At 42.2% G+C, this 27,353-nt stretch overlaps 1 protein-coding gene across 4 annotated transcripts in view; it reads right to left on the bottom strand.

Annotated features, from left to right (window-relative positions):
* KIF20B (kinesin family member 20B) overlaps positions 1 to 27,353 on the bottom strand; it is a 73,740-nt gene that overhangs the window by 4,858 nt on the left and 41,529 nt on the right. Inside the window, exons 22-33 of one of the 4 annotated variants that reach the window (XM_059729956.1) lie at positions 25,289 to 25,408; positions 24,758 to 24,818; positions 24,024 to 24,149; positions 23,576 to 23,712; positions 21,362 to 21,517; positions 17,695 to 17,871; positions 16,623 to 16,790; positions 13,558 to 13,674; positions 11,535 to 11,738; positions 8,749 to 8,817; positions 7,453 to 7,551; positions 769 to 901 (exon numbers count right to left, since the gene is read on the bottom strand). In XM_059729956.1, coding sequence (XP_059585939.1) covers positions 769 to 901; positions 7,453 to 7,551; positions 8,749 to 8,817; positions 11,535 to 11,738; positions 13,558 to 13,674; positions 16,623 to 16,790; positions 17,695 to 17,871; positions 21,362 to 21,517; positions 23,576 to 23,712; positions 24,024 to 24,149; positions 24,758 to 24,818; positions 25,289 to 25,408 — 1,567 coding nt within the window. Of the gene's footprint in view, positions 1 to 768; positions 902 to 7,452; positions 7,552 to 8,748; positions 8,818 to 11,534; positions 11,739 to 13,557; positions 13,675 to 16,622; positions 16,791 to 17,694; positions 17,872 to 20,424; positions 20,507 to 21,361; positions 21,518 to 23,575; positions 23,713 to 24,023; positions 24,150 to 24,757; positions 24,819 to 25,288; positions 25,409 to 27,353 lie in introns of those variants that run through there. The other 3 variants (XM_059729958.1, XM_059729957.1, XM_059729959.1) reach the window with 3 other exon arrangements.

Below are 27,353 nucleotides of genomic sequence, written 5' to 3'. Positions count from 1 at the left end.
TAAAATCACGATTTATTTTTCACAAAATTGATTTCCACAAAAAAGGAAGTTTGCAATGAAATGGACTTCCCCAGCAAGCAGCCATATCATGGCATTACGTTGCAACAAGATGAATGCTACAGGCTGGGGAGACCACTCTCCTGCCAGCAGCAAAAGCCGTGAAGCCTAGGGGAGCAGGGGTGCTGTTTGCTCCTCCAGGTGGGAAAACTGGGGTGCTGGGGAGAGAGAACACACATGGAAGAGCAAACAGCCCCTCCTCTACCCAGTGCCAGGACCATCTGCCAAGGCAGTCCCCAAGTGCCCCAACCCCCTGCACCCCAGTTTTCCCATCCAGAGGAGCAAACAGCCCCTCCCCTATCCACCCCCAAGCTCTCTCCTCCCCATCCCTTTTGCAAATCCTTCCCCCCTGCCCTGGACTGCTAGGCTTTTGCTGCTGGCTAGGGAATGCTTTCTCCCTGCCTGGCAGAAACAACATGGGGCAGATAGCTGCTACTGCTGTTCCTGCCTCTTCCAGCGAGGCAGGGGTGAGACCGTGGGGATTTTTAGGAGAGGTCAGAGGCCTTGGGAGCTGCTGCAATTAAACCTGGCCCTAAACCTGCCCCCTCAGCCAAATCGGAGGATGTGGAGGGGCAACATAATTTAGGTGCGAAATGGCAGGCCCCCACCATGATTAGGCCACACTTTTAGCAAGCTGGGCCCGTGATTTAAACTAGACCCTACTAACAGGTGTGACAAAGAAGTGGTCTTAGACTTGAGCTCAGTACAGACCTTTTGAATGAATAATTATAGGAGAACTTTGAAGGAAATCTCCAAGCTTTTGTAAGGTTCCATCTTTTTTCCTAGTAGATTTCATACTTGAAGTAGATTGTTGGTTTCTTAAAGGGTATTCCTTTCGAAATGACTGTGAATTAAATACGTAAACAGAAACATTGATTAAGAATTTGGGTAGACAATCACCAATTCACTTATTTTAGTCTATGAATTAAATTTGATCATTAGAATGATGATCTGCAGTTTTAAAACTTAGTCCTAACTCTGCCCCTTTCTTTTGGGGGTCTAAATACATTAATAGATCCTCTTGTTTGCAGGAGCAAAGTAATTCCAAATATTCTGACTGAGGAGGAAGTAACAAAGCAGTATAATGGAACAAGAAGATCCAGGAAGTGTAGCAAAACCCCCAGTTTTTCATTCATTCATTCATTCATTCATTCATTCATTCATTCCCTTCCCTTCCTCAATTATTTCTGGCTTTTCTCTCTCTTCCCTATAGACAAGCATAAGCAAGCTCAGACTTAGGATAAGCTTTAACATTTTTATTTTGGTAGCAAGTTTCTGGTTTTGGATATCCATTGTTTTATATTGTATTATTATTAGGTTTGTATTGATTCTTACTATTGTATGTTGTATTATTATCATTTTTGTATTGATTTTTATTGTTTCATATGGATATTGTATGGTTTAGGCTTGTGTTTGTAAGTGAACCAAAGTAATGCCAAGTTTCCATTTTGTATGTCAAGTCTCCATCTTGTGTCCTCTGCCCAGGCATCCCCTGTGTTGCAACTGTATGATTCACGTATCCCTCCCATGTAAAATGGTTCCCGGATGAACAAGAGTGATTGGGAATGAGTGAAATACAATGGTAGCAGGCCTCTACTGAATGGCCTGTAACGACCGGGCCATCACCTCATATTGATTCATCCAGGAACCACAGACCTCACCGAGGAACAGAGACAAGAACCCAGCATTTGAAAGACAAAAGATCCTGCAGAACCAGCAACTCTGCCATTGTACCCCACCATTACAGACACCCGAAACTGCACATCCCTGCATGGAACACACATGCTCAGTACACCAGGGGCTGAGCCTTGCCTGGGCATGCCTCCTGTCACTAGGGTCACACAAGGTCTGCCCCTATAAAAACGGGTAGTGAAGACTGACTCCTTGGGACGACCTCTCCATCTGGACCAGCACCATGCCACACCACCTATCCACCCAGAGGCCCTGCCGGCGACCCCCCTCTGGACAACGACCCCTTTCCAGCCTGGATAGGTAGCTATCACTCCCCACCCCCTCTTCAACTTGGGGGACTTGGACTCTGCTTCTCTTCCCTACCTGGGCTCCAGCCCTTCCACTGAGTTTCTTTCTCCTGCTGTCATTGTGAGTGAGTGAGTGAGTCAATAACTTCATGGGGCTGTGTAGTGTGTTGTCTGTGTAATAAAAATATTATTTGGACACCTAAATTGGGTTTTGCTTTACTATGGTTTGGCCCTGCTCCAATCTCTGCTCCTTGCCCCTCTAACTTCTGTCTCATTTCTCCCTCTCCTGCTTCTGGCTCTCTGCCACCTCCAACACCTGTCCTGAGCTCCTCTCTGCCTCCAAACCTGCCTTTTCTTTGCCACTGTCTTATCCCCACTGCCTTTTCCTTTTCCCCTGAGCAACCAGGTTTCTGCCTCAATTTATTTCCTGGCTGTCTCCTCCTTACCACCACTTATCTGCCCTCCCCGCCCCAATATCTCAACTGTCTGCCTCAGTTTCCAGCCCCAGTCTACCTTAAGTAAACCCAAGCCTTAGTTCCTCAGCCAGCCTCTCTGTAGTCCACCAGTTCTAATCCCGATTCTGGCAACTTTCACTCCCTACACTTTAACTCTCTCTCTCACCTGAACCTTCCCCCAAGTATCCCAGGTACCCCAAGCACACACATACACACTGTATGATCCAAATTAGGAACTTACCTGTGTGTATGTGTGCGAACTGGTGCGTATGAGTGTGTGTATATATATGGCATTGTGTGCATGATATATGAATTATTGATCCGTGTCTAACTTTTGGGGTGTATAATGTATGTGCTTGAATTGGTGATAGATATGCATGTGCCTAGGTTGGTTTGGATGTGTGTGTGTATCTAATTGATTTGTGTGTTTGTATATGTGCAATTGTCACACCCTCCTAACAGCACAATATTGAGATCCTGAGAACTGGCCTGACCCCAAAGGGCAACAGAAGATATATTATAACAAGCATGGGCAAAATCTTGGCATCACTAAAATCAAGGACAAAATTTGTATCGATTTTAATAGGACCAGAATTGCATCCTTTGTATTGTACAGCTGTAGACACATATTATGATAAATTTAACGTCACATGCTTCATAAAGGACTTTAGAGTACCTCACAAATAATTGTTTGGATATAAAGGGATTGCTTCACTATATAGCATGGTGGGAAAGATAGCAGTTTAATAGAGGACTGCAACATTAAGCAGTGTGAAGAGGCAACTTGAAAAAAATATACCTGTTTGTAATTTTGACACATTATAATAGCTGCTAAATTATTAAAACCAACAGATTTGACAAATTACTACACACTTCTGTTCTTTTTCATTACTATGTTTACTTGGCAGTAGTTTCTACTGTTTCAGTTTTCTCCTTTATAGAGCAGGCCCCTTTCTCCTTTGTTTCTTGACTTTTATTATACCTTGATTCTTCTACTTAAATAGACCTTTGTGCCCACATCAAGCCCTTTTTGAGAGTGATAGGGTGAGACTGAAAAGCTGGAGCCTTAAATTGAAGGCTCACTATGGCAATAAGTAACTATACCCTTCCTTGTACAACAGTTGAAATGTTCCCACATTAACTTGATGCTACAGCATGTCAAATACTAGTACGGATAGCTAGCCAATTGCAGGTCTGACCCCCTGCCCTGGGCAGGAATGAGTGCCGGGGTCATAATACCCCAGCCAAATATCTGTCCAGCCTCCTCTTGAAGACCCCCAAAGTAGGAGGGAGCACCACCTCCCTTGGGAGTCCATTCCAGAGCCTGGCAGCCCCAACTGTAAAGTAGCCTGATGTCCAGCCTGAACCTTCTCTCTAAAGGGGTGGGAAGGGGTCCTTGGCGCAGTAATGATAGATAGGAATATGAGAAGGAATTGAAAAACTAAGGGTGATGGGCGGACAACCATCAGAGAAAGCTCACCAAACATCAGCCGCAAAACCAGCAGGTTAGAATGCTCAAGGGAATCCACCCCTACCTCAGTCCAGAAACAGAGCTTCTTCATGAATACAAGGAAGCCTAGGGCCTCCAACGGCACACTTATTCCCCAGACTCCTAGCATTAGTGTACAGGCACGTAAAACAGGAAGAACTGGTCCTTCTGCTAAGCAGAAACAACCACAATCTCACAGGGAACATGGAGACCTGGTGGAACTCCTCCTATGACTGAACTACTGGTATAAATGGCTATGCCCTGTACAGGAGAGATCGTGCCAAAAAAAAAAAAAAAAAGGGTGGAGGTGTAGCTCTCTATGTGAAGGAGAGCTACACATCCCTACAAGGCGAGATTGGCACCCAAGCAGGACATATGGAGACAAGGGGAACATAGTGAAGGGGATCCAATGGTAGGAGTCTACCACAGACCTCCGAACCAGGAATAAGTACTTGACCAAGAATTTGCCAGGGACCTGGCCAAGGCTGCATGCTCTCCGTGCATGGTCATCATTGGAGACTTCAACTACCTGGACATCTCATGGGGTAAGCACTTGGCCAAATCCGATCAGTCACAAAGCTTGCTTACATGTGTGGATGACCTCTATCTGTCCCAAGAAATTTATGGGCCGACAAGAGGCAAGACGCTCCTGGACCTAGTATTGGCCACAGGGGATGATCTAATCAGCGACCTAAGAATCAAAAGGGAAGCTGGGTGACAGTGACCATGAGTTGATCACTTTCACTATCCATCGCAAAGCTGGCAAGTCAACCAGCAATGCAGTAGTCCTTGACTTCAGGAAAGCTGACTTTCATAAGCTCAGGAGGCTTGTCCTTGAAGCCCTGGAGGCCATGATTTCACAGGGAGGGGAGTTCATGATGAGTGGTTGCTCCTTAAGGAAGCAATCCTAGAAGCACAAGGGAAGTCCATCCACACCCGTAGGAAAGGTGGTGAAAGGGCTCAACAATCCCCCTTGGTTCAAGAGGGAACTCATAGGCCTCTTATGTCTAAAAAGAAAGGCATATAATGGATGGAGGACAGGAAACACCGCTAAGGAGGAATATGCTGCACTGGTCCACACCTGCAATGAGTGAACTAGAAAAACCAAGGCTGCAACTGAACTCTAACTGGATACATGAATCAAGGACAATAAAAAGCCCTTCTTCAGATATGTGGGGAGTTGAAAGAAAAACAAAGGCAACATTGGACTCCTGCTAAACCAGCTGGGGCAGCTGACTGGCTTTTTCCTAGATGTCAGTAATCTGCGTAATGATTACTCTGCATCCGTTTTTCACCAGCCCAAAGGGACCACCCTGCCTAACATGATGCGGGATGACTGGGGTGAAGATGAATATATGCCCATCATTGGCGTGGATCTTTTGAGGGAGCATCTTGAGAGGCTGGACCCCCATAAATCAGCTGGTCCAGATAGGTTGCACCCAAGAGTGATAAAGGAACTGGAAAAGATATTCAAGAATGCATGGCGCTCAGATGAAGTCCATGAAGACTGGAAGAGGGTCAATGTGGTGTCCATCTTCCAGAAAGGGAGAAAAGACGACTTGGGAAACTGCAGGACAATCAGTCTGACCCTCAATCCCTGGGAAGATTTTGGAAAAAATTATCAACGAAACCGTCCTTGACAGGCTAACAGAAGGCAGCATTCTGAGGGATAGTCAGCATAGGTTTGTTTCGGGTAGGTCTTGCTTGACCAATCTCATTTCCTTCTATGACCAGGTGACGTATCACCTGGACAAAAGGGAAGAGGTTGATGTCATATATTTGGACTTTAAAAAAGCCTTTGACCTGGTGTCATATGATGTTTTCAGGGAAAAATTGGGCAACTGTGGCCTTGACCACTCTGCAGTCCGAAGGCTGGAGAACTGGCCCTGAGGTTGGACTCGGAGAGTGGTAGTTGATGGAACCGAATCAACATTGCACTCGGTGACTAGTGGTGTACCGGAAGGCTCCGTTCTCAGATCTGTACTCTTTAATGTCTTCATAAATGATCTGGACACTGGTGTCAAAAGCAGACTGGCCAAGTTCATTGACGACACCAAATTTTGGGGAAGAGTCTCCACACTTGAGGATAGGCTGGTGATCCAGGCCAACCTCAACAGGCTTGCAAGGTGGGCAGATGAAAACCTGATGGCATTCAATATGGAGAAATGCAAGGTGCTCCACCTTGGGAATAAAAACCTACATCACACTTATAGGCTCGGAAATGCTACACTTGCTAGCACCATGACCGAAAGAGACTTGGGGGTCACGATTGACCACAAGATGAATATGAGCCACGAACGCAATATCACAGCTGGCAAAGAGAACAAAACTCTGGCTTGCATCTACCGATGCATCTTGAGCAAGACCCAAGATGCCATCCTCCTACTGTACTTGGCCTTGATGAGGCTGCAGCTGGAGTACTGCATCCAATTCTGGGCTCCACCATTTAAGAAGGATGCAGAGAAGTTTGAAAGAGTACAGAAAAGATCCACGTGCATGATCAGAGGGCAAGAGAACAGGCCTTAAGAAGAAAGGCTGTGAGCTATGGGACTAGTCAGTCTGGAGAAGCGCAGGCTCGGGGGTGACTTGGTGGCAGCCTATAAGTACATAACGGGGTGTGCATCAGGATCTGGGGGAACACCTGTTCAGCAGAGTACCCCAGGGGATGATAAGGTCCAACGATCACAAACTCCTGCAAGGCTGTTTTAGGCTGGACATAAGGAAAAACTTCTTTACTATCTGAGCCCCCAAGGCCTGGAACAAACTTCTCCCAAAGGTGGTGCAAGCATCTACTCTGGACACTTTCAAGAAACATTTGGACGTTTATCTTCCTAGGATCCTTTGACTCTAGCTGACTTCCTGCCCTGTGGGCAGGAGGGTAGACCTGATGATCTTACGAAGTCCTTTTGAGCCCTAATGTCTATGAAATCTATTTTAAAAAGTGGCAGATGATACCTAGGACCATGTGTAATACCTAAACCTGCTTGTATATCTTCTAACATTAACTAGATTTCAGAGAATCCCTTTAAAACAAATAATATTTAATATAATCCCCAACTGAAACGGCAAGGGATTTTTTGTGGGAGGACTAATTTCAATGTAATTTGTCCAGATACAATAGGATAATACCTTCAGTTTCATCGTGATCTGTTTCATGTATACAGGGCAATCTATACCTTTGACTTGAAAGAATCATGTATAACAATACAAGACAAAGGCTTCATGTTGTATTATTTCATAAATATGTGATATTCTTCCGTTTGAATCACTTTTGCTACTTCCAATGGCAATCAGATATCCCTTAATTATATCCCTGCCAAATATGGATTTAATTACCTTTTAGAATCTAAAGTGCTAGCAATGCAAGCACATGTGTAAAGCGTAAATATAATTTCAAAACCACTATTACTTGCATGTATGAAACCCCACAGAATATGAATAAAACCAACTTCAAGAATAAAATAAAACAAACCACTTTCATCTTGTTGATTGTAGCAGAATTGGAAGTTATAGGCAACCTATTATTAGTCATAGATGTGGTATTTTTCTTGTTTACATGTTTCACAGAGTCCTGAGGGGGGAAAAAAGAACATACCAAATTCAGCTACAGTAAGCATTGCATCTATAAAATTTCTTCTGAGACAAGTAGTAGTATTTTGTATAATCAGAGAAACAGACAAATCTAAATGGGCAGACAGACTGTCATGACAACATATACAGTCACTACTGGTCAGTATTTCCTAAGATAAACAAGAACCTCTAGTACATTCTTGAATCAAAGACTACATAACTATCTAAATAAAAGAACACTGGAAATAGAGATCATTAACTCAGTCTAAGATGGATGATTTTTCCTTTTCATCATTTCCTATATATTAGTGTTAGCTTGTCAAGTATCTTAAAACTAATATAGAAAGTCACTTCATGAATTAATATAAATGTAGTGTTGCAATGACAAGTACAAATTCAGGTTGATATTCTACCATCGCTGAGCTGTCAGTTCAAGACATTTTCTATAGTGGGGTGTGATGTCATCTTTTTTAATTAAAAAAAACCCTTCAAAATCCATGTGAATCAAGACTATCTGTTGACAGTTCCAAAAGAAACAGCAAAATACATTCATTGGAAATATCAACCTTGGGCATGGGACTTTGGTAAAATTTCACAGATGTAATCTCTTAGAAAGGTAGAACAGATTTCAGATACAGTGGCTGCCAGTCAAACTTAATTCTTCAGGGAACAGAGGTGAAAAAGAAAAGAAAAACAGGCTTTGATAAATTAAATCTGAAGTATTAAAGGCCTACTTAATAAATCTGAACTAAATCCAATCTTCATGCATGGCTCTTTTAGGTTTGATATGGGCTCACTCCCTGACCATATCTATCCTTAGTACAACCCTGTTACTGTCTTTAAAAGTATGTTTGGAAGTTTCAGAAAAATAAAAGCAAACTAATTCAGTACTTCTAACTCAGTCATTGAAGTCCACAGATGACAGATTTTTCTGTTTTCCTGTCTGGTCTCTGTGAGAGAGACATGAACAGCAAAATCAGAATACGAAGACAAATAGTTTAAATAAAAATCAGATAAGAAATCAGTCATCGAAAATACCTTATAATTTTAGTCCAATGATGTAGAAAAGTTATTGCAACTTAACACTGTATCAAATGGGATATAAGAATGGACTACAAAAGACTAAATGGATCTTTACAGTTTCATCAACAGCAGAAAACTATTACTAGATGAAATATGCTCATCTCCAAGACAGTACCTGATAAAGGCCTTCAGAAGTATGTTTATTTCTACATCTGTTTTTCCAGCAGCTTGAGAGCATATTACTCTTGGAGAAAATTAGTTAAAGAAACATGCATTATTTTTTATTCATTAATGGTAAAATAATCTTTTCCAAAGTACAGCAAAATCTCCATTATCTGGCATAAGTGCCAGGTGCTGGTAATGTAAAAATGCCAGTTATCTAAAAATACCGGAGCTAGAAGGAAGGGTTTGCACGTGGAAGCAGCAGCAGGGGGGGATTGCACACGCCTTGCACATGGCTGCAGTGCAGGGTGGTGGATGACAGCGGCACAGCAGCCATCAGGTGGTTGCAAGTGGCGGTGGCATAGAGTGGTGGACAGCAGCAGCGTGGTGCCAGTTAATAGAGTATGCCAGCTAGTAGAATCCCGGAAAACAGGGATTTTACTTTATTTGATGGTTTGCAAGCCTGACATCCAGTTCAGTGTTCTCATATTGCGCTTGCTCTCTCTCAATAGGTATTTTGTAGTTGGGTTTTGAAAACAACAACATATAAACACTGCCATGTGCTTATATGATGACTGAACTGAAGCTTCTGTTTTCTTTACCTACACCTCCTGAATATAAGCATTTCTGAGCCTCTTGCATGAAAGGTGCTAATGAAGCACAAAGGAAGAAGCCTGCTTCTTTCCAAGGTCATATGGTACAGGTGGATGTTCCTCTTTTAGAAGTTAAAGACTTACCTTAAGGCCTTCCCAGGGGAGCCTGCTATATTGGCTGATAGATATTGCCAATATTGCCATGGGGTTGTGGGCTACATTTTCTCTTAGATCTGGCATTAACTTTAACAGATAGTACCACTTATTTTGATATTATTTTATAATTGCTACTGACAAGAGCAGAGAAGGCAAAATCTGAGTGGTTGCAGAATATGAAAACATGGCCAAAGCCACTACTTCTAGGGCCTGAGGTAAATGAAGGCAGTCAAAGTCAAATGTGTGCATAGATAGATACAAAATAAAGGATAATTTCAAACTGCTGAACAATTACCTTCCAGGTAAGCATGTTTTTATTCCACCCTAAAATACAAGCTACACCAAAAAAGTACCCAATTCAGAGCTCTGCACATTCCTGGGAGATATTCAAGTCACAATATAGGAAATACAAAAATAAAACCATCTAAAGCAGCAACACTTCTTCCTCCCAAATATCATTTAAATCAGTAGTCATCTACCTTGTGATAATTTGGAGAACTTGTATAGAAAATTCAGGAAATATGGTTTATTTTAGGATTTTCATTAAACTGTTGTGACTGGGAACTTCAGTTTGTAGTATCTACCACCTGTTAGTAGGGCTTCCCAAGGCACTGATAATGGCAAAAAGTTGACCTAAAAAACAGGTGTCAAACTGATCAGACCCAACAAGGTGCCTGATAAGAGCAGTAGGGCAGCTTTACAGGCAAGAGGAGTGGCATGAGTCTGGTCCGCAGGTTGGATTGGGCCCACAGATCAGCCCACAGACTGTGCAGGGCTGATCCTCTGTGGGTGCCGTGTATGCCCTGGACTCTAGCCCCATGTACTGCCTGCCATATGTATGCCAAAACCAGCCCCCATGTGCCACATATAGTTGCATGACAGATAAAGCCTTGAGTTGTGCACAGTGCTGGCCAGATCCAGCTTCATGTGCTGAGTGTAGCATGTGGGGCCAGTCCACTGTGCACAACATGCAGCATGCAGATCAAGTCTAAGACGAATGGATGACACAGCAGGCCAGATAATAGGGTTCTGACACACATCTGACCCACAAGCCATATCTTTGGCACCTCCAACCTAAAAGATTCCCACGCAAATATGAGTAACTCAGGATAACACAACAGCTGAAAGCTAGAAGAATCAGTTTGACCTGGCTTGACTGCAGACAGTGAGGGAAGGGGCAGAGGCACTGAAACTAAAAGATGAAGGCGTTGCCTCAGCCCTTTCAAACAAAAAAAGAACTACAGAGGTGAGAGAGAGCCCAGGAGCTAGAGAAGTACAGCACAATATGGGAGACATAGACCCAAATCTAAGAGAAAGCTGGAGATTGGAAAGGGAACTGCAGCAGCAAGCAGAATGTAAGCATTTGTGGTTTTATCTGGACCCATGTATCTCATGCTGTTGAAAGTATAGTGACCATTTTTAGAAATTCTTCTGCAAAGCCTTTATGATGTTTAATTATATCATGTCTCTAAAGCAGGGGCAGGCAAAGTCTGCCTCTCAATGGACTCTATTTCCCAGCAGCCCCTGCCTGCCTCGCTGCAGCCCATTTCCATGGAGACCTCAGGAGCAGTGGGGACATGACAGCGCAGGGATGGGGTTTCCATGTACACTGGCCCAAGTGGTGCTCGCAGGGTGCATGGCTGGGTGAGGAGCTGCTCTTCCCCAGCTCTGGCCCGCGCTGCCACTGCTGCAAGATCCTGGCCCTGGCCCCAGAGTGCTGCTTTGAGCAGGGGTATCACATGCATCTCTCACACCTTGGAATTCCAACCATAGTTTTCTACCAGAAAATTTCTGCACTCCACTGCTAAAGTATAGCTAATATATAGTACTAAAAATCTTTTTTAAATTTATTACATGCATTTAAAGTCATGCTGAGAGCTAAGTAAACCAGAAGACACACCTAAGGATATTTTGGTGGTCCTAATATGAACCAGATAACAAAATACGACGTATTGCCTTTTGATGATGAGAATCCAACAGAACTAAACACAGTAATAACCAAAACAATACAGAGTAGATTTAAAAGCGTGTGAGATCAGTTTCAACATACCTCATCCATCTCATCACTCTTCCTTTTTCTTCTTGTCTTGGACATTTTAACAGTCACTGGTAAAGCACTGCCCTGGTGTTTCACTTCCATCTTGTTAGGCTGTAGAGGTGTGAACTGAATCTCCATCTCAGGTTTAGGAAACCTGCTAGTTTGTCCATTTTCTGTAGACACTTCAGAAGAGTCCAGGACAGTGTCTGAGTGGTCCTGTAGTAAGGTAGTATGATTTAAGAGAGGAAAAAGTTATTACAGAAACATCTCTAAAATTATTTTACACAGTAACTGAAGAAATGCAGCCTTTGAAAAAACACCTTTTAACAGCTATTGGCACATGGAAAACTTTCTGTAACAAGAGAAGGAAAGTAGGTTCTTTTTATGCTTTTTTTTTAATGTTTTAATGATTTTTTTTTTTTATGCTTTTTCAAAATTTAGCTTCTAGACTTTATGATTACAACTGAATGTGGACCAAATGTAGTACTTTCTTTCCAAGCCACCTTCTCAGAAACAAACAACTCCAGCCTGCTCTCCACTGCTCATAGCTATTCCAGGAAGCAGTAGAGGGTAACAAGATTAGAATATTTGAACTCCTATTGTTCAGAACCCAATGAACAGCAGCAAAACTGACAAGAATTATATCAGCTTCACTCTAACACTACATAGCAATTAAGCTGGATCAGATGCTATATGTAGGGATGGGACAAGCTTTAAACATAAGCTAGAGAAGGTGTCCTCTACCTTGCCCTCTATGTCAGCAGTTACCAAACTCTGACAGACTACGCACCACCAATTTAAAAAGATACAAGCGTAAGTACCACCAGCAAATTTTTGTAATGAAGTAATTATAATAAATCTGTTAACACGTACCACTAACAGGCTATCTGCGTACCACTGGTGGTACCCATTCCATAGATTGGGAACTGCTGCTCTACATTACAAGTATGAAGCAAGTGACCTTGCTTCCTACCATAGGGGGAAAAAAAACAAAATAAAACAACCTTCCCTATCCCCACCTTGCCCCCAAAACCCAGAGCTCACAGGTTAGAGAGTTAAAGTACCCTCTTTTTTCTGACAGCCCCAGCTGGAATTATGAGTGGGTTTCTCACAGCACCCTCCCATTTCAAGAGCTAAAGATCTAGGATCTTTCTATAAAGAACTTTAAGAAGATGTTATTAGAAAAGAGTTTGAAATTTTAAAAAAGGTGAAGTATAAAAAGAAACAGGGTTAGGCTTGACCAGTTTATGAACCCAAATAGATGCCCTGCACTGAAGGAGGTGTATGAAACATTTAAAATGCTCTTTAAAAAATAGTCTCATGTTAGAAGCAAGGCTTTACAAGGCTCAGTTAGGCTTAATTAGATTCCAGCATTAAGTACATACTATAAACTCTTTTGTGAATTGATAAATTGATGCAGAGGTAACAGGATTCAGCAAGTCACTACCAGAGCCAGGAAACTACCTATCACAAGATGTTACCCTCTCCATTTAGTGGAGCTCTTGTTATAGCTCTCTTCCTAATATAGCAACACTGACCACCCTGAGGTAACTGTGAAGCAGCAAAAAAAGCAGAGTTGTCAGCTTTTTGCAGGCTCTCACCAAGAAATCTGGGGCCCACTATCTTACAACATGATGCAATTTCCTTAGGTCCAGCATCCACAACAGTGATTCTCAGTCAGGATGCCATGGCACCCTGGGGTGCCTTGAGATCCTTTCATGGGTATCACAGGGAGCCATGCAATGTTAGCACAGCTAGGCACACAACTGCAATTCACAAGATAAACCTAGAGATTTCAAATAGGAATCCAGAGTATTAAAAGCATTCTGACCTGCTGTGGGCTTTCTGAATACTCTGAAACAGAAAAGACTGGTCTTTTATTTTTCTGTAGTCTAAGAATGAATGAAACTAAGACCTGGCATTTTCCAAGGGGCACCCTGAGTTTAACAAGGGCTGCTTTGAGTTGAGAACCACTTCTCTATAACAAAAGCTGTAGCATCACATATCACTTTAAGATTTAAATTTGCATACCAACCTCAATTTCATTTAATGAAGAGGCGTTGCTAGGGCAGTGTAATAAACTCTTCCCTTTAACTTCATTCTCCTTCACTGGAACACACTGTCCAGTTACCCGGTTATTCTCTTCTTTTTTCTTTACCAGTAAAAATTCAGAATGAGTCATGAGAATGCTAAAGTGTAAGCTTCAAAAATATTTTAAAGTTATCTACAAACTCCAGTATAAAAGCTCAGTCTACTTAATTCATGAATATTTGTGCCAGAGGACAACATTAAATATTGCAGAGACCCGTGTTGTTAATATCCACCGGTTATTTTTGTAGAAAATATTTCACTAGTACCATACCAAGAGTACCTTCTTTCTTTATAGCTGTCTGTTAGCAGCTTCATAATAAATGGACAATAACTCCCACCTATGAAGTTCAGAGGCAGTTAAATAATATTGTTACCGGGGGCTCCAGGATTAAGGTGTCACCCTTCAGAAAAGTTCTTCCAAAGCCAGAGAAACACTCCAGGAAGTGATTCACAGGAATAAGACATCTTGAAAGTATTTTAACTAACCTTGAGGCAACTGTATGTTTAAATCTTCTTTGAGACAAAAATTTCATTTGGTTACCAATTGTATTCTCTTCATTTACCAGACTACCTGGGTCGGTTCAATGATGTGAGAAGCCACTAACAGAAACAAAATTACCAGGTAGAAAATTTCTCATTCAACTGCACAGCTTCCCTCCTTATTCATAGCAAGTGGGCAGCTGTGGGCAGTGATTCATAGAAGTGGGAAGAAAGGATAAAGTAGAATTCTTATTATTCTTATGGCAGGCAGACACAGGATGTTTTCCCCACGTAAAACACGTTTGCCCTTTTCATAGCCAAATCACTTTAGTGGCCTCTAGTGATCTTTGATAGATTAGTATACCTATTATATTATTAAATTTAATCCCTTCTCTAGTACTCCAAGATCTCATGGTCATATAATTCTCTCTGTGGTATTCTGATTTTCCTCTGCATTGATGTCTCCCAACTTTGTGCTGTCAGCAAATTTGATTAGTGCATAAACAGGAGTATGCTAAATCACTAAATAAATATTAAGCAACATTGGTCCCAAGACCAATCTCTGAGAAACCCCACTCATAACCTCCCTCTAATTTAATACTTCCCCTTTCAGTACAACCCTGTCTTCATTTTAGCCGAATCATTTTAAGACAGATTTTTTTGCAGTTCTTGTACTAATCCCCATATTCTCCACCTCACCTAATAATTTTCTGTGTAGCACCATATCAAATACTTATGAAGTCTAGACAGATTGAATATATTGTCTTTCCTTTGTCTAAAAACCCTGTTTTCTTGTCAAAATAAGATATTGGGTTAATCTAGTATGATCTTCCTTTAGTAAAACACAGGTTCTATTTTATCATATCCTCCAGTAACCTCCATGTTTTTAATTATCCATTCCTTCAAAACTTGTTCTGGTCTTGTGTACTACTGATTTGGACAAACAGGCCTGTAGTTGCCTAGATTACTCTCTCTTTCTTAAGTAAGTACCACATTTATTATTCTCTAGTCATATGACGACACCTCTGTGACATCTTTCTACCAAAGGATACTTCTGCAGAGAAAGCAAACCCTATTTTGCAAGTTATCCTCAGATAAGACCTAAACATTTGTGCCCATCATACCTCTAGAGACCTTAGTTTTTTCAGTGAATGGTTTTCCAGATGCCTTAATGGACCAGCTGGTCTGAAAGTTGAACACTCACTCTTGTCACAGCTTCTAAGGTTGTAGGGCAGTTTATATAAAATGAGATAAACAGCATATAACTGACATGTGAACACTATGAACATGAGTTACAGCTTATGGGCACTATTTTAGTATGATCTTTCAAAGGAGTACTAAGGATTACAACAAAATGACAGGCAAACTATTTCCTAAGAATGGTGGAAAGAAGAGTTTGCCTTGTACAGAAAGGTTACACAAAAACAGTAGTGTAGTTTTTGTATAAATCCAAAACCTGTCCTTTGGAAGTAACGGTAACCAGAAGAGCTAGCTGCAGACTTGTCTAACCATACTTTTCTAATAAATCTGGAGACTATGGGGAGATCAATGTGACTGCATAAAGGGAGGGGCTGTTCAGAGTAGTAAGTTTTCTAAACCACCTAACTGACTGCTTTTCAAAGCAGTAACCTCTCTAAGGCTGCAAACAGATGTCACCTTTGTGCTGCCATAATTTTTTTATAGTGTCACAAAGCAAAAACTAACAGATGTCTATGCCTTTAGTCATGCCACAAGAGTGATTGCAACAACAGGTAGTATAAGTTTGTGCCACTATTCTGTGGCAGATGTTGGTTTGTTTTTTTTTTAAGGTGGGAGAGTGTGGGCAGCCTGGAGCTGCATGTGCTCTCCCACCACCCTGGGCAGGTGCTCCTGGGACTTCAGGGGTTCGATTCTGTGCACCCTTGGAACTCCCCTGTAGGAATAACAGGATCAATCCCCTGAAGTCCTAGGAGCACCTGCCTATCTTTCACTATTGGCATAGGCATGTCCCAAGTGTAGTCCCATAGGATCAGGCTCATGAAACCCTGACTGCAGCAGGGAACTGATTTTGTGAGACAGCAGGTGACATGTATTCCATCCAATGATGTGGATCAGCTGTGCGAGAACATATCCTCCTTATTTGCAGGACTATTCCTGCCAGAGCCGAAATAAGAGGCACCTGAGCTGGTACAGATATACCCGCTGGAGAAGTAAATTGTCCTTGGGAATTTCTTCAGCTCCAGAATTTGGCTCCTTTCCCAATTCTCCAGACCATGAATGTAGAAAGAATTACTTATCTTCTTTCATACAGACAAATTGAGATGCGATAGAGAAGGAAATATTTTACTCACTACAATGTATTTGAATCTATGAACTAGAAGAATTTATCATTAGAAATTTGTTTTATCAAAATATTATATATTATATTTTATACGTTGTCCCATGTTTTTAGTTTTGAGAGATCCCTTCAGCCTCTGGGATGAATACAAATGAAAATATTGTTAATAACTTGCATTATTTATAGAAAGTACTTGCTAAATAAAAGATTACCTGTTGATTGTGGGAGGATTCATCCGTTTTACTTAATCTTTGTTTAGGTAACAATGGTACCCTTGCAGATTTAGGATTTTCATGACAAGTAGTTTGCTTTAGCTCATTTATCAAATTATCTCTCTCAGCCAATTCTCTTCTTAATTGCTCTATTACAATTTCATACTCCTGTTAAACACATAGTAAGTTTAATTATATAAAGTGATGCAGGATTGGCCAACTAATATAAGTATACACAGGCATGTTTACAAACAGTAATAAACAACTTAATTATTCCTGTGATAAAAGCAAACTTTAATTCTCTGTGCTAAAGTGGTACTTATGGAAGGTTCTATAAAAGAAATACAGAATAGGAACACACAGCATAAGCTTTCCTGTACAATTCCTAGTATGTTTTTCAGTCGTCTCAGAGATCTTCCTTTTGAGATGCACTCCCTATATACCCATTCCTGAACTCCTTGCTACACCTACCAGGAAGGTAACCATTGGCGATTTGTGACATGCATACCTGTCCTCAAGAAACTGAGTTAATCAAACAGTAACTAATTCAATCCTTTAGCTTTTTGGCTTTACAGTGTTATATATTTACATTTCTGATCTTTGATGAAACCAAAAAAAAAAATGAAGAAACAAAGGAAAGCAAACTTTTTTTCTTACTGCTTTTTCTCAGGCTACTAAACCTTATCTACTATTAACCTCAATCAGAACTATAAGAAAAAAAAAAAATCAGCCCCAAGAAAAGGTATTTTTCATTATTTTTTTTGGCTGACAAAGACACAGAAGAACCACAAATCTCATAAGAAAGCCTGGACTGGAACTTCGAACAGTTTTTCAAACCATAAACATTAAATAATCTTTAAATATTTTTTTGAACTACTGAGCATTTTAGAAGTTCACGGACTGCCAATACAAATTTAATTTCAGAATAAGATATCAGAATGATTTTATTTTTTACATTAACTTAAAGTATTTTCAACATTTCAAGTTTTCAGAGCAAACAAATGTAGCTCTGAAATAATTTTCTGCAAAACTAATAGATAACAATTCATGCATAAAAAATGATTAGGCTGACCTTCCCTGAACCTTTTAACGTAGTCTGCTTCAGTTCTTCTATTTCTTTATCTTTCTGTACATTGCTAAAAGGCAGAGTTTTAAGCTGCACTTCTAAAGCTTTTACTAGCTGATCTCTCTCTTCACGCCACTTTTGAAGGTTGTTATCCTTTTCCGCCAGCTGTGCAGTAAGCCTTTCCTAGATAGAAAATAGGAAAGTGATTAGGAAAGCCACCTAAAATTCCTTCCTTGAACTATCACAACTACAAGGTTTCAAATAATTAACTATTGTATTTATACTCCAAAAGAAGGCTCTTAGTATAAGCCAGGAAACCAATACCGGTACTCTATTTAAAAAAGTAAGAATTGTAATCTAGTTTCATTCAAAATAACTGATAGTGTGTAAAAGTAAAATGTGTCTCAAGTAATGGGGTTGCTCCTGCATTTATTCTCTTTCAAAGAGGACGATTTCAGTCAAAAAAGAAAAAGTCCTCCAAGTTGTACAGTATTTACGTAACTCGTCCGTTCCTCATAAAATTAGGCAAGCCTGTCAATATAAAGTTACCTAAAATAGAAAGTGTTAGCATGGCAGATCTAATACCCTCCTTCATTTTGATTTTGTGTCTGTTGATAAAAATCAGAATTGGGACCATTAGAAATTCACAGCGAAGACTCTTTTTCTAGATTCTATTGTAGCTTTGGATCAACATCATATCTTTCCTTACATTAGGTTTAATATCAGTCTTATTACTAGATCTTATTTACACAATGGGAACCATACACCTATCATGAAATTGAGAGGGATAAAGAAAAAACTATGGAATTTTCTTCCTACTAATATGAACTGCATTTAATGCAAATACTAAAGTTATTACTGTAAGTACGACCAGAAAAAATAGCTTTTCCTCTCAGATTTTTGCTTCCCTACAGCCTTTTATAATCAATTTGCTTTTACAAAAGTTGATCAAGATTTACCATATTTACTCGAATATAAGATGAGCCCACCCCCACTGAATCGGCATGCGGAAAAGCCCCTCAATTTAAGATTGCATACAATGAAATCTCACTAAATACACTGTCTGCCATTGAACTACTGCCAAAAGTAGCATGTGCTTAGCCATGGAAACCAACTATGAAGTTGATTACATGCAGCCAACACATACGACCTACAATGAGCAAACATGCTGATAGAAACCTACTACAAAAATAGAATAGTGTAGCCCACCTGTAGAAGACATATGGTAGTACCCAGAGTGCAGTCCCCCTCACCATTAAAGTCATGGTGAGCAACAACATTGCATACAGTTCACCCACCATCCCTGTCTGCCCCTCTCTCAACCTGGTGCACATGATTAATGTGGTCCTACCCTCCATGAACTGAAGCTGGACAGGGTTGCCCTGTGCCTCATCTGCATATAAATGTTTGGAGTATCCCAAGACTTGTGACAAGAACATCTGGTTCCAGTCATGAGTGGGGGCTAATTAGCACATAGATCCTTTGTGGAGGTAACTGGAATACACACACACACACACACACACACACACTGAGCAGTGCTGAGCTATGGGGTCACCATAGCTTGAAATACTGTTGACTCTGGTGGGGCCCAGCCCAATGATAAATTACAAGCCTTTGGTTTTGGACTAATAATATGCATAGTTTGTACTACTATAAGTAGATGCCAAAGTGCTGCTCAAAAGTGTGTTTATGGAATACCTGTGCTAAAACATATAGCAGTTTCAAAAAAAAAAAAAAAGAGAGAGAACGTGCATCAAGACAAGCAGTTCTTGACTTATGACTTCTGAGTTATGACAAACAACACTTATGACCTCGATAAATTGACACAGTTTTGAGGTTCCAAGGCAGGTTTCAAATTTACGACGCTCGATACAGCTGTGTCCAGCTAAAAAGTCTGTTGTGGTGGAAGAGGAGAGGAGGGAAGGGGTGTTGGAGGGGGCAAATCAAGGTCCCCAGAGCAAAGGAGGGATTGGGGCAGAGGCTGAGGCAAGTGCTGCCCTCCAGAACGGAAGGGCGTGAGACAAAGCTGCAGCTCATCCGAGGGGCGCGGGGAGGGGAGCAGGGTGGCTCCCACTGCTGAGTGCCAGTGGTCTGGGAGCTATTTGTCTGGGGGGAGGGGGGGAGGGAGGGGATGTGCCCCTGGGTCTGCCTGAGGTGGGCGAGGCCAGGGCAGCACCATGCTGTGCTCCTGGCAGGCATGGTGGCACTAGGAGTGGGCCTATGCCCTGCCGCCGTTCGCCTTGCCAAGGCAGAGCAGATGCAGGACAGAGCCACTGCCCCCCACCTCGACGAGCCACGTCTCTGTCTCATGACCGCCCTGGCTGGGCAAACAGCAAAAGGCATGGGGGGGGGGGCATGTGCCCACAGATAAGGGTGGGGCGGGCAGCAGAGCAGAGGCTATGGGAGGGCTGCAGCCACCCGAAAATTTGCCATAGCCCCCGCTGCCCACCTGGAACGCAATGCACCACAGCCCCAGCTCTGCCCGCCCCATGCAGATCTGGGGGCACAAGCTCCCACACCTCCCTTTCCCCTCCCAAATGAGCGGCAAGGACAGGGGCAGTGGCAGGAGCCGCCAGACGAGCAGCTCCTGGACCAGCAGCACGCAACGGTGGGAGCCGCCAGACCCCCTGGATTAGCCTTGCCTTTGTTCCACGCCTGTCCCAGCCCCTGCCCCAATCTGTCCATCACTGTGGGGCTCTGATCTGCCCCCCCACATGCCTTCCCTCCCCCATCACCATCTACCACAACAGACTTACCAGCTGGACGCAGCTGTATCAAGTGTAGTAAAGGAACCAATCACCAATTTATAACATTGTTCCTATGGGAAAATTGGTTTCAAGTTACAACGTTTCGACTTAAAACAGTTTTCAGGAACCAATTGTGTCGTAAGTCTGAGGACTGCCTATACTAGATAAACTAAGTGCCTGGGTGCTTTATGCAAATTGCTACAGCATGTTTAATTTCAAGGCTATTGTTTTCAAATTTCCTCCTCATTTCCATGTGCTCAGGGAGATCAAGGTCTATAGTAAAGAGAGAGGGAAGGGGCTGCCAGGGGAAGCAGCTGCAGACACTCTCGGAAGCGGCTACAGTGATCGGCTGTTGTGGGATTGACGGCAGGGGGGATCCCCCCAGGCAGCAAGATCAGCTGCAGACCCCCCTCTTCTCCCCGGTCAGCAGGATTGGTCGCAGGTGGATCATGTGCCCCCCCACCCCCAACTAAGGCAACACCAGTCACCCATGGGACAAGGTCAAGGCAAAGATCCAATAATTAAATTCTTTAACTGGGAAATTATAATAACATTTATAAATTTTCAATATATATAGAATCTAATTATTGGGGGGGGGTCATCTTATAATCAGGGTCACCTTCTATTCAAGTAAATATGATAATTAGACTATTTAGATCTGCTGGTGAATCATTTCATATTCTTAGTAATGGCACTTTTCTGGGACTTTACATACAGTTCTCATCTTGGCTTTCCTAGCAATTGAGAAAAGGAAGTGAAAACCTGGTCCTATGAAGCACATAATACTTTCTACTGTAATTAACGATAATAAGAGTTGAGCATCCTTGACACCTTTAAGTAAGCACTTTACAGATTCAACTCATCACTTTCTTTGAAGCCCAGGGTAAGGATGCCATAAAAATGAGGGCTGATGGTTCATGACCTACCATTTCTGTTTGTTGTTTTACATAACGTTCTCGGTCTTCGGCAAATCTTCTCATCTCCCTGTTACGGTGATTCTCAGCTTCCTTTACTTGAGTTATGAGTCCCATTTTTTCTTCTAACCATTTCTTTCTATCAGCTTTATATTTTTCTTCGGATTCCTGTTTTAATGAAAGATAAAAGTAATAAGATATGAATCTTTTCTTTTATCAGGATGAAAGCTCTCAATGGTTAGGCTGATGTTAAGTTGATAATTTTCACACATTTTAAGGGTGCCAATATTCCGTACCCTGGTGCAGGAAGCTGGTGTCAGCCGCTCCCGGGGCCACTCCAGCAAGGGAAGGGGTGAGAGGGGACCGGCAGAGCCTTGGGGGCACTTGGGGCATGGTGCAGCCCAGCTGCTACAGGCAGCTGGAGTCAGTTGCTCTTGGGGCCACTGAAGCCAAGGCTGGGGTGAGTGCCGCTCTGTTCCCTCTGGTTTGCTGCCTTATGCAGCCCTGGGAGTGGCACCCCTCCCCCTACCTCTTCCCTAGTCCCAGCTTCACTCCCTTCCTCCCTCCCTCACCACCATGGGAAATTATCCCTATCTGCTACACTGTAAAATGGGCTTGCTTTATGCGAATTCGATTTATGTGCCGTTCTCCGGGAATGCATGCACCGCATAAATAGAGGGAAACCTCTATTTTTATCTTTTCCTCAAAACAAAGGTACTTGCAGCACCAAGGGTGCAAGCTGAATGGGGAAAGGTAATAGCTGCCATCCTGAAAATGCAATGTTTTACACAATCAGCACAGTCAGTCATGAGTCCTTTTCAGGAAAGGGAACAAGCGCCTTTCTCAAGAAGTTGTCCGGAGATTAACCACCTCCTCACTCCAAGAAGTCAAATGTAGTTCCTCACAGTGAGAAGGTAGTCTTAAACATCAAAGGACAAGCATATTATTTTGAGACAGTCAAATCTGGTGGACTAAGCAGGACAGGGGAAGGGTTGTTAAGTACAGATTCAGCAAGTGTATCCGGTTTGACATGAAGCTTTTTTGATTTGGTGTCTCCCCCTCTTAGTGCTACAGATAGTTACAAGGACTTAATAGATGATGTGTTGTTTATTCCAAAACTTTCCTTTTAATTAATGGATGGCATTTTCTAAATAACTATGGTTATTAAAAATACTGCATGAAGTGTGCAGCACAGGAAAAATGCAGAAAGGAGAAGTAAATTGAGAAGAAGTGTTCAAACGATTTAGTGCAGAGGTGCTCAACACCCACCTGGCAAGCTTGATCCAGCAGGGGAGCCATGTTATTCATCTTGCAGAGCTCCCCAAAGGCCCCAAAAATTTGGTAGTGTGGCAGCAGTGACAGCATTGACACTCCCCTACTGTCAAATTTCCAGACCCACAGGGAGCAATGTGTACGGACAGCATGGCCCTGTGTGCTAAATTGGCCAGGGTTTAGGAAGCAAAGAGTCAGGTTTAGGAACAAGCTGAGTCAGGAAGCCAGGGGATCAAGCAGAACCAGAGAACAAGTTAGTTCAAGAATCCAGGAGCTCAAGGAGAGAGCAGAGTCAGAGCAGAGCTGGAGAGAACAGCAAAACAGTCTGAAATCAAGTTGGGTCCTGTTGCCCAGACACTTCCTGTTCTGGGTCAGTTTATATGGGGGAACTGGAGGGTCAGCTACTCCAGTACAAGCATGGGTGACTGTTGCCACCTTAGTCGGGGGGGGGGGGGGGGGGGGGCACGTGCCCTGCCCCCCCAGCAACCAGTCAGCAACTGGGTGGTAGGGCAAAACTCACTAACTGGGAAGCAGCCGCTGCGCTACAGCTGGCGCTCCCAATCCCCAGCCAGCGCTTGCAGGGGGGGCACCAGCACTCCTGCCTGCCCCTGCTGCCCATCGCCTAACTGGGAAGCACAGCCAGTCAGAGGGTGCATATGCATCCCCATGCACCCCCTATGTGTCGCCACCGAGTACCAGTGATTGGAAGGAGTGCTAGGCCTTGCTCGAAGCTTCAGGACAGCCTTGACTACCTCAGGTGACCAGCTATAGGGTGGCAGGCCAGGATAAGCAGCTGTGCTGGTCAGGCCAAGGTTCAAGGTCATGGCCTGACAACATGTCTTTTTAACATGCCCAATCTTTAGGGTGTAACAAGAAAAGAAGTGATGCAGACTATTGTCTACTTTAAACTGAACATTGTACATTTAAAGTATGAATTCAAGGATTAAACTTTACCTCCAGTCTTTCTTGCAGCTTTATTTGTTCTCCTCTAACATCTATACTTTCCTCTTTGTGTTTGCTTATTATTTGTTGCTTATTACCACTGCTCTGCTTCTCCAGCTCTTTATATTTTTGCTTCCATTCTTCCAATTCTAGGCAGAACATGAGAACAAGATAAAATATGATATGCTCCACTTTTAATATTCTTACCACGTTCACCTCTTTCTCTTGTTGGTATCTTTTATGATGATTAATTATCACTACTGTTGGAGTAATGAGATGGCAGAGAGACAGGAAGTGCACCATATGTCACTATGCTCAAACAGAACTGTAACAGTATTTTAGATTTGGGCCAATATAACAGTAACAAAGTCAATGATAAAAAGGGAGAAATGCAATAGGGCAATTAGTAAAACAAAGTATATTGTGCCTCTCCCTTCTTGGATTCTATACAGGTATTTACCAGAAACTAATCTCTCATTCTCTTCTAATTTGGCCTCAAGCACTTGGTCTTGCTCCATCTGAGTCTCTTCCTGCTCCTTTAATGTCAATCTCATGTCTTCAATTATTTTCTTTTTTGCACACAAATCTGAAAATTTAAAAATAAGTTTACAATGGAGGCTTCTGTTTCTCTCAGGCTGTATAATAGTCTCCAAAGTTGGCATGTCCATTCAATTAGTTCTGAATCCAAAGCTCTTTTGGTGAAATAATGCATTTCTAGTGTCCATGGTCAAGGTGGTCAAACTAGTGGCTATCGTTTTTTACATTATCCAACTGTCCCCAACTCAGCATCTGGAGACTCCTCTAGTTTCTTCTCCTAATACAATATGAAATTTGAACCATCACTTCACTGATACATCTCAAACCTGCATTAAACCTGCTAGTGCTTTTATCTTCACAGTGTTGTTAAAAAGGTATTCCTAACCCCTCCTCTGATTTTTTTGAAAACTGTTAAGTGAAGGGAATGGAAAACTCAATCTATTTTATTTTTAGATGGAGTTTGGAATCCCTATCCTGTGTCTCAATTTCCTTGACAGGGGCTTAAAAAAAATGCAGCTTCTCACTTCAAAATTTTAAATGTCAGGTTAGGAATTTGTTGATGCCAAGCAACATTTTAACTCCTTCAAGCCAAATTACACAAGAACTCCTTCCACTATCATTTCATTCTAGGATACAAAAAAAATGGCTATTGCTGACCTTTACATGCATTATCATATTGCTTCAAAATTTCTTCCATCTTCTCATTATTCGACTGCTCCTAAATAGCACATGGAAAGCAAATTAGTAGGAATACATCTGAAAACAGATACACATACTGGTATTTGCTGAAAGGCTTTTTAGTCTGCTAATTGGAACCTTATTAGGTGATTATTTAGGTGTGATGAAGAATAAGGAGCTTTTTAATATACTATAAAAGGCATTTTAACCTTTTACTCTATTAATTCAAATTCAGATACTTCAACACAGAGTAAAAGCATCTGCTGATTGGATTATTAATTAATATATTAAATAATACATTTCCTGAACACTTAGTTCTATCAAAGCAAATTTGATAAGGTAGTATCAGTAGACAGTCTTTAAACATTTTTTTTGATCATTAAGTTAAAATTAAACTTGATTTTATTTTACCCTATTTCCGTAGGCTGTCTTGCTGCTTAGACATCTTCTTACAGTATTAGACAAAATGCAGAGTAAACAATTCTCATTTCCACAATAGTAAAAAAATACCTTAAGTTGCTGGATTGTTCGCTGTTTGATGTCTAATTCGTCACCCAACTGGTTTTTAGTTTTCTCAAGTTCATTAACTTTGTTCCTCAGACAGTTTTCCTCTGAGCGCATCGTGCACACCTGTGAAAGGACAAGTGAAGCACATAGCTCATCATCCTCTGCTTGTTATTTTCATTTAATTTAGATGGCAAAAGTTAGGAGTGCTCAACCCCTGGCTCATGGGTCAGATTTGGCCCAAGAAGCCCTACAGGCCTGATAACGTGGCCCTGCACGCTACTGGAGGCAGTGCAGGACTTAATCCCTGTGTGCTGAGCTAGGTAGAAATGGCTCAACCTGATCCCAGTGAATTGGGTTTGGAAGAGGCAATACAGGACCGACTGGAGTGTGTGAGACCCAATCTAAGTGAGTGGGGATGGGGGAGAGAGTGTGAGGTCAGGCAGAGACACTTAAGGGCCTGATCCTGCCCCCCAATCTGGCCCATGGGGTCAATGGGTAGAGCAGCAGTGGTATAAGCAGACTGCACTTACAGTACAATTAGATTTAAATATGTTCGAAGACTCACATGAAGATTTCAAACTACATTATTCTCACTCATTTTCAAAGTACACACTACTACATTTCCATCTTCCTTGTGTGGAAGATTTACAGTATTCAACAGGTACTGACAATCTGTGAAGTATGCATTTCAGCCATACCTATAAAACGAATAAGTTTTCTGTTGGCACATAATCTCACTTCTTTACTGCTCCTTCACAAGTGGCTAACCATAAATATTTAGAAGGCAAGTTGGAAGCAGAACAAGTGCTAGTGGGCTTTTATTTTAGGGAGACAGTAATTCAACTAAGGCTAAACTGTACAATTCAGCCTCTGTCTAAAATGCAAACTGTTGCAGTAAGCAACCCTAACAGATTTTTAACTATACCTGTTGCTTGGTAGTTAGACATTAGTCACTAATGCAACTAAAAGTTACTGTTTAAATTTTCTTTCACATATTTTAATGGAACATGTAACTTTCATTTGACCCACTGAGGGAAATATCAGAGAAATGAGCACATTCCCATTATGGCAAATCTTCTCTAATCTCACCCCAGGCCATATCTAAACTGCTTCTTCCTGATGCCAGATCAGTCACCAAGGAAATAAGCTTCACCCACTCACTGCTGCTCCAGCACATCTAAAACCCACAATTAATCAGTGTAAATAGTCAAAAAATGGCCTCCAGTGCCAGGTACAACCCAGGGGAACTCTCAGAGGGTCTGGAGTCCACTTCTGAGACATCTGCACTATCTAATTGTAGGTCTTCAGGCATTTCCCTCGAAAACAAGCAGACAGGGTTTACATCTTCTGTGGTAGACCTACAGTCAGAAAAAGTGGCGGATTGATGCCCCAAAAGACCAGTCAAAGTGTTATCTTTATATAGTACAGCCTCCAACATGCTAAGAAAATACAACCCCCAAAGTCAGATGTGCATGTTCCATAGTGTCACTTAACTAATCTAGTCTGCAACATTCTTGTCAGTAACCAGACTGGCCAAAATGGCATCTGAAGTCATTATATAGACCACACACAATGACAGTGATGGTTACTGGAGGATGGTGGGGCAACTTGGGAGCTGCCTTTTGGGGGAAAAGGGTGCAAAAATAGTAGGTGTGCACTACCCTGTGCACAACCACTGCCCAGGGTATGGAGCTACCCTATTACGCCTTTGCACAATAAGTGTTTTCCCATTACTAAATGTCTACTGAACTTGAGGTGGCTGCCGGCCAATTTTGTGGGCAGGTGCCCAGGCTGGCAGCCATTTTTGCAGTCTAAGTGCAGACCTTTCCCCACCCCAGACTCTAATAGGTTGAGGGGCCCCAGTGGCCCTGCCCCTTGTTACTGTTTGGCTGAGAAGGCTGTCTGCAACAGCCCCACCCCTTGCTGCTAACTGGCTTCAAGGGCTGTCCACCAATCAGTGGCAACAGGTGTCAGTGGCAGCCATCTTATGATGCAAACAGCCCCTCTCTCCCCCTCACCCCTCCCGGAGGCAGGCTGCATGGCCAGGTTGCAGAAAAATTTATTTTCA

This window comes from Alligator mississippiensis, chromosome 6, assembly GCF_030867095.1.
Source record: "Alligator mississippiensis isolate rAllMis1 chromosome 6, rAllMis1, whole genome shotgun sequence".
Classification (NCBI taxonomy): domain Eukaryota; kingdom Metazoa; phylum Chordata; order Crocodylia; family Alligatoridae; genus Alligator; species Alligator mississippiensis.
Note: the sequence above shows the minus strand (reverse complement) of the source record. Positions and strands in the feature narration are given on the sequence as shown.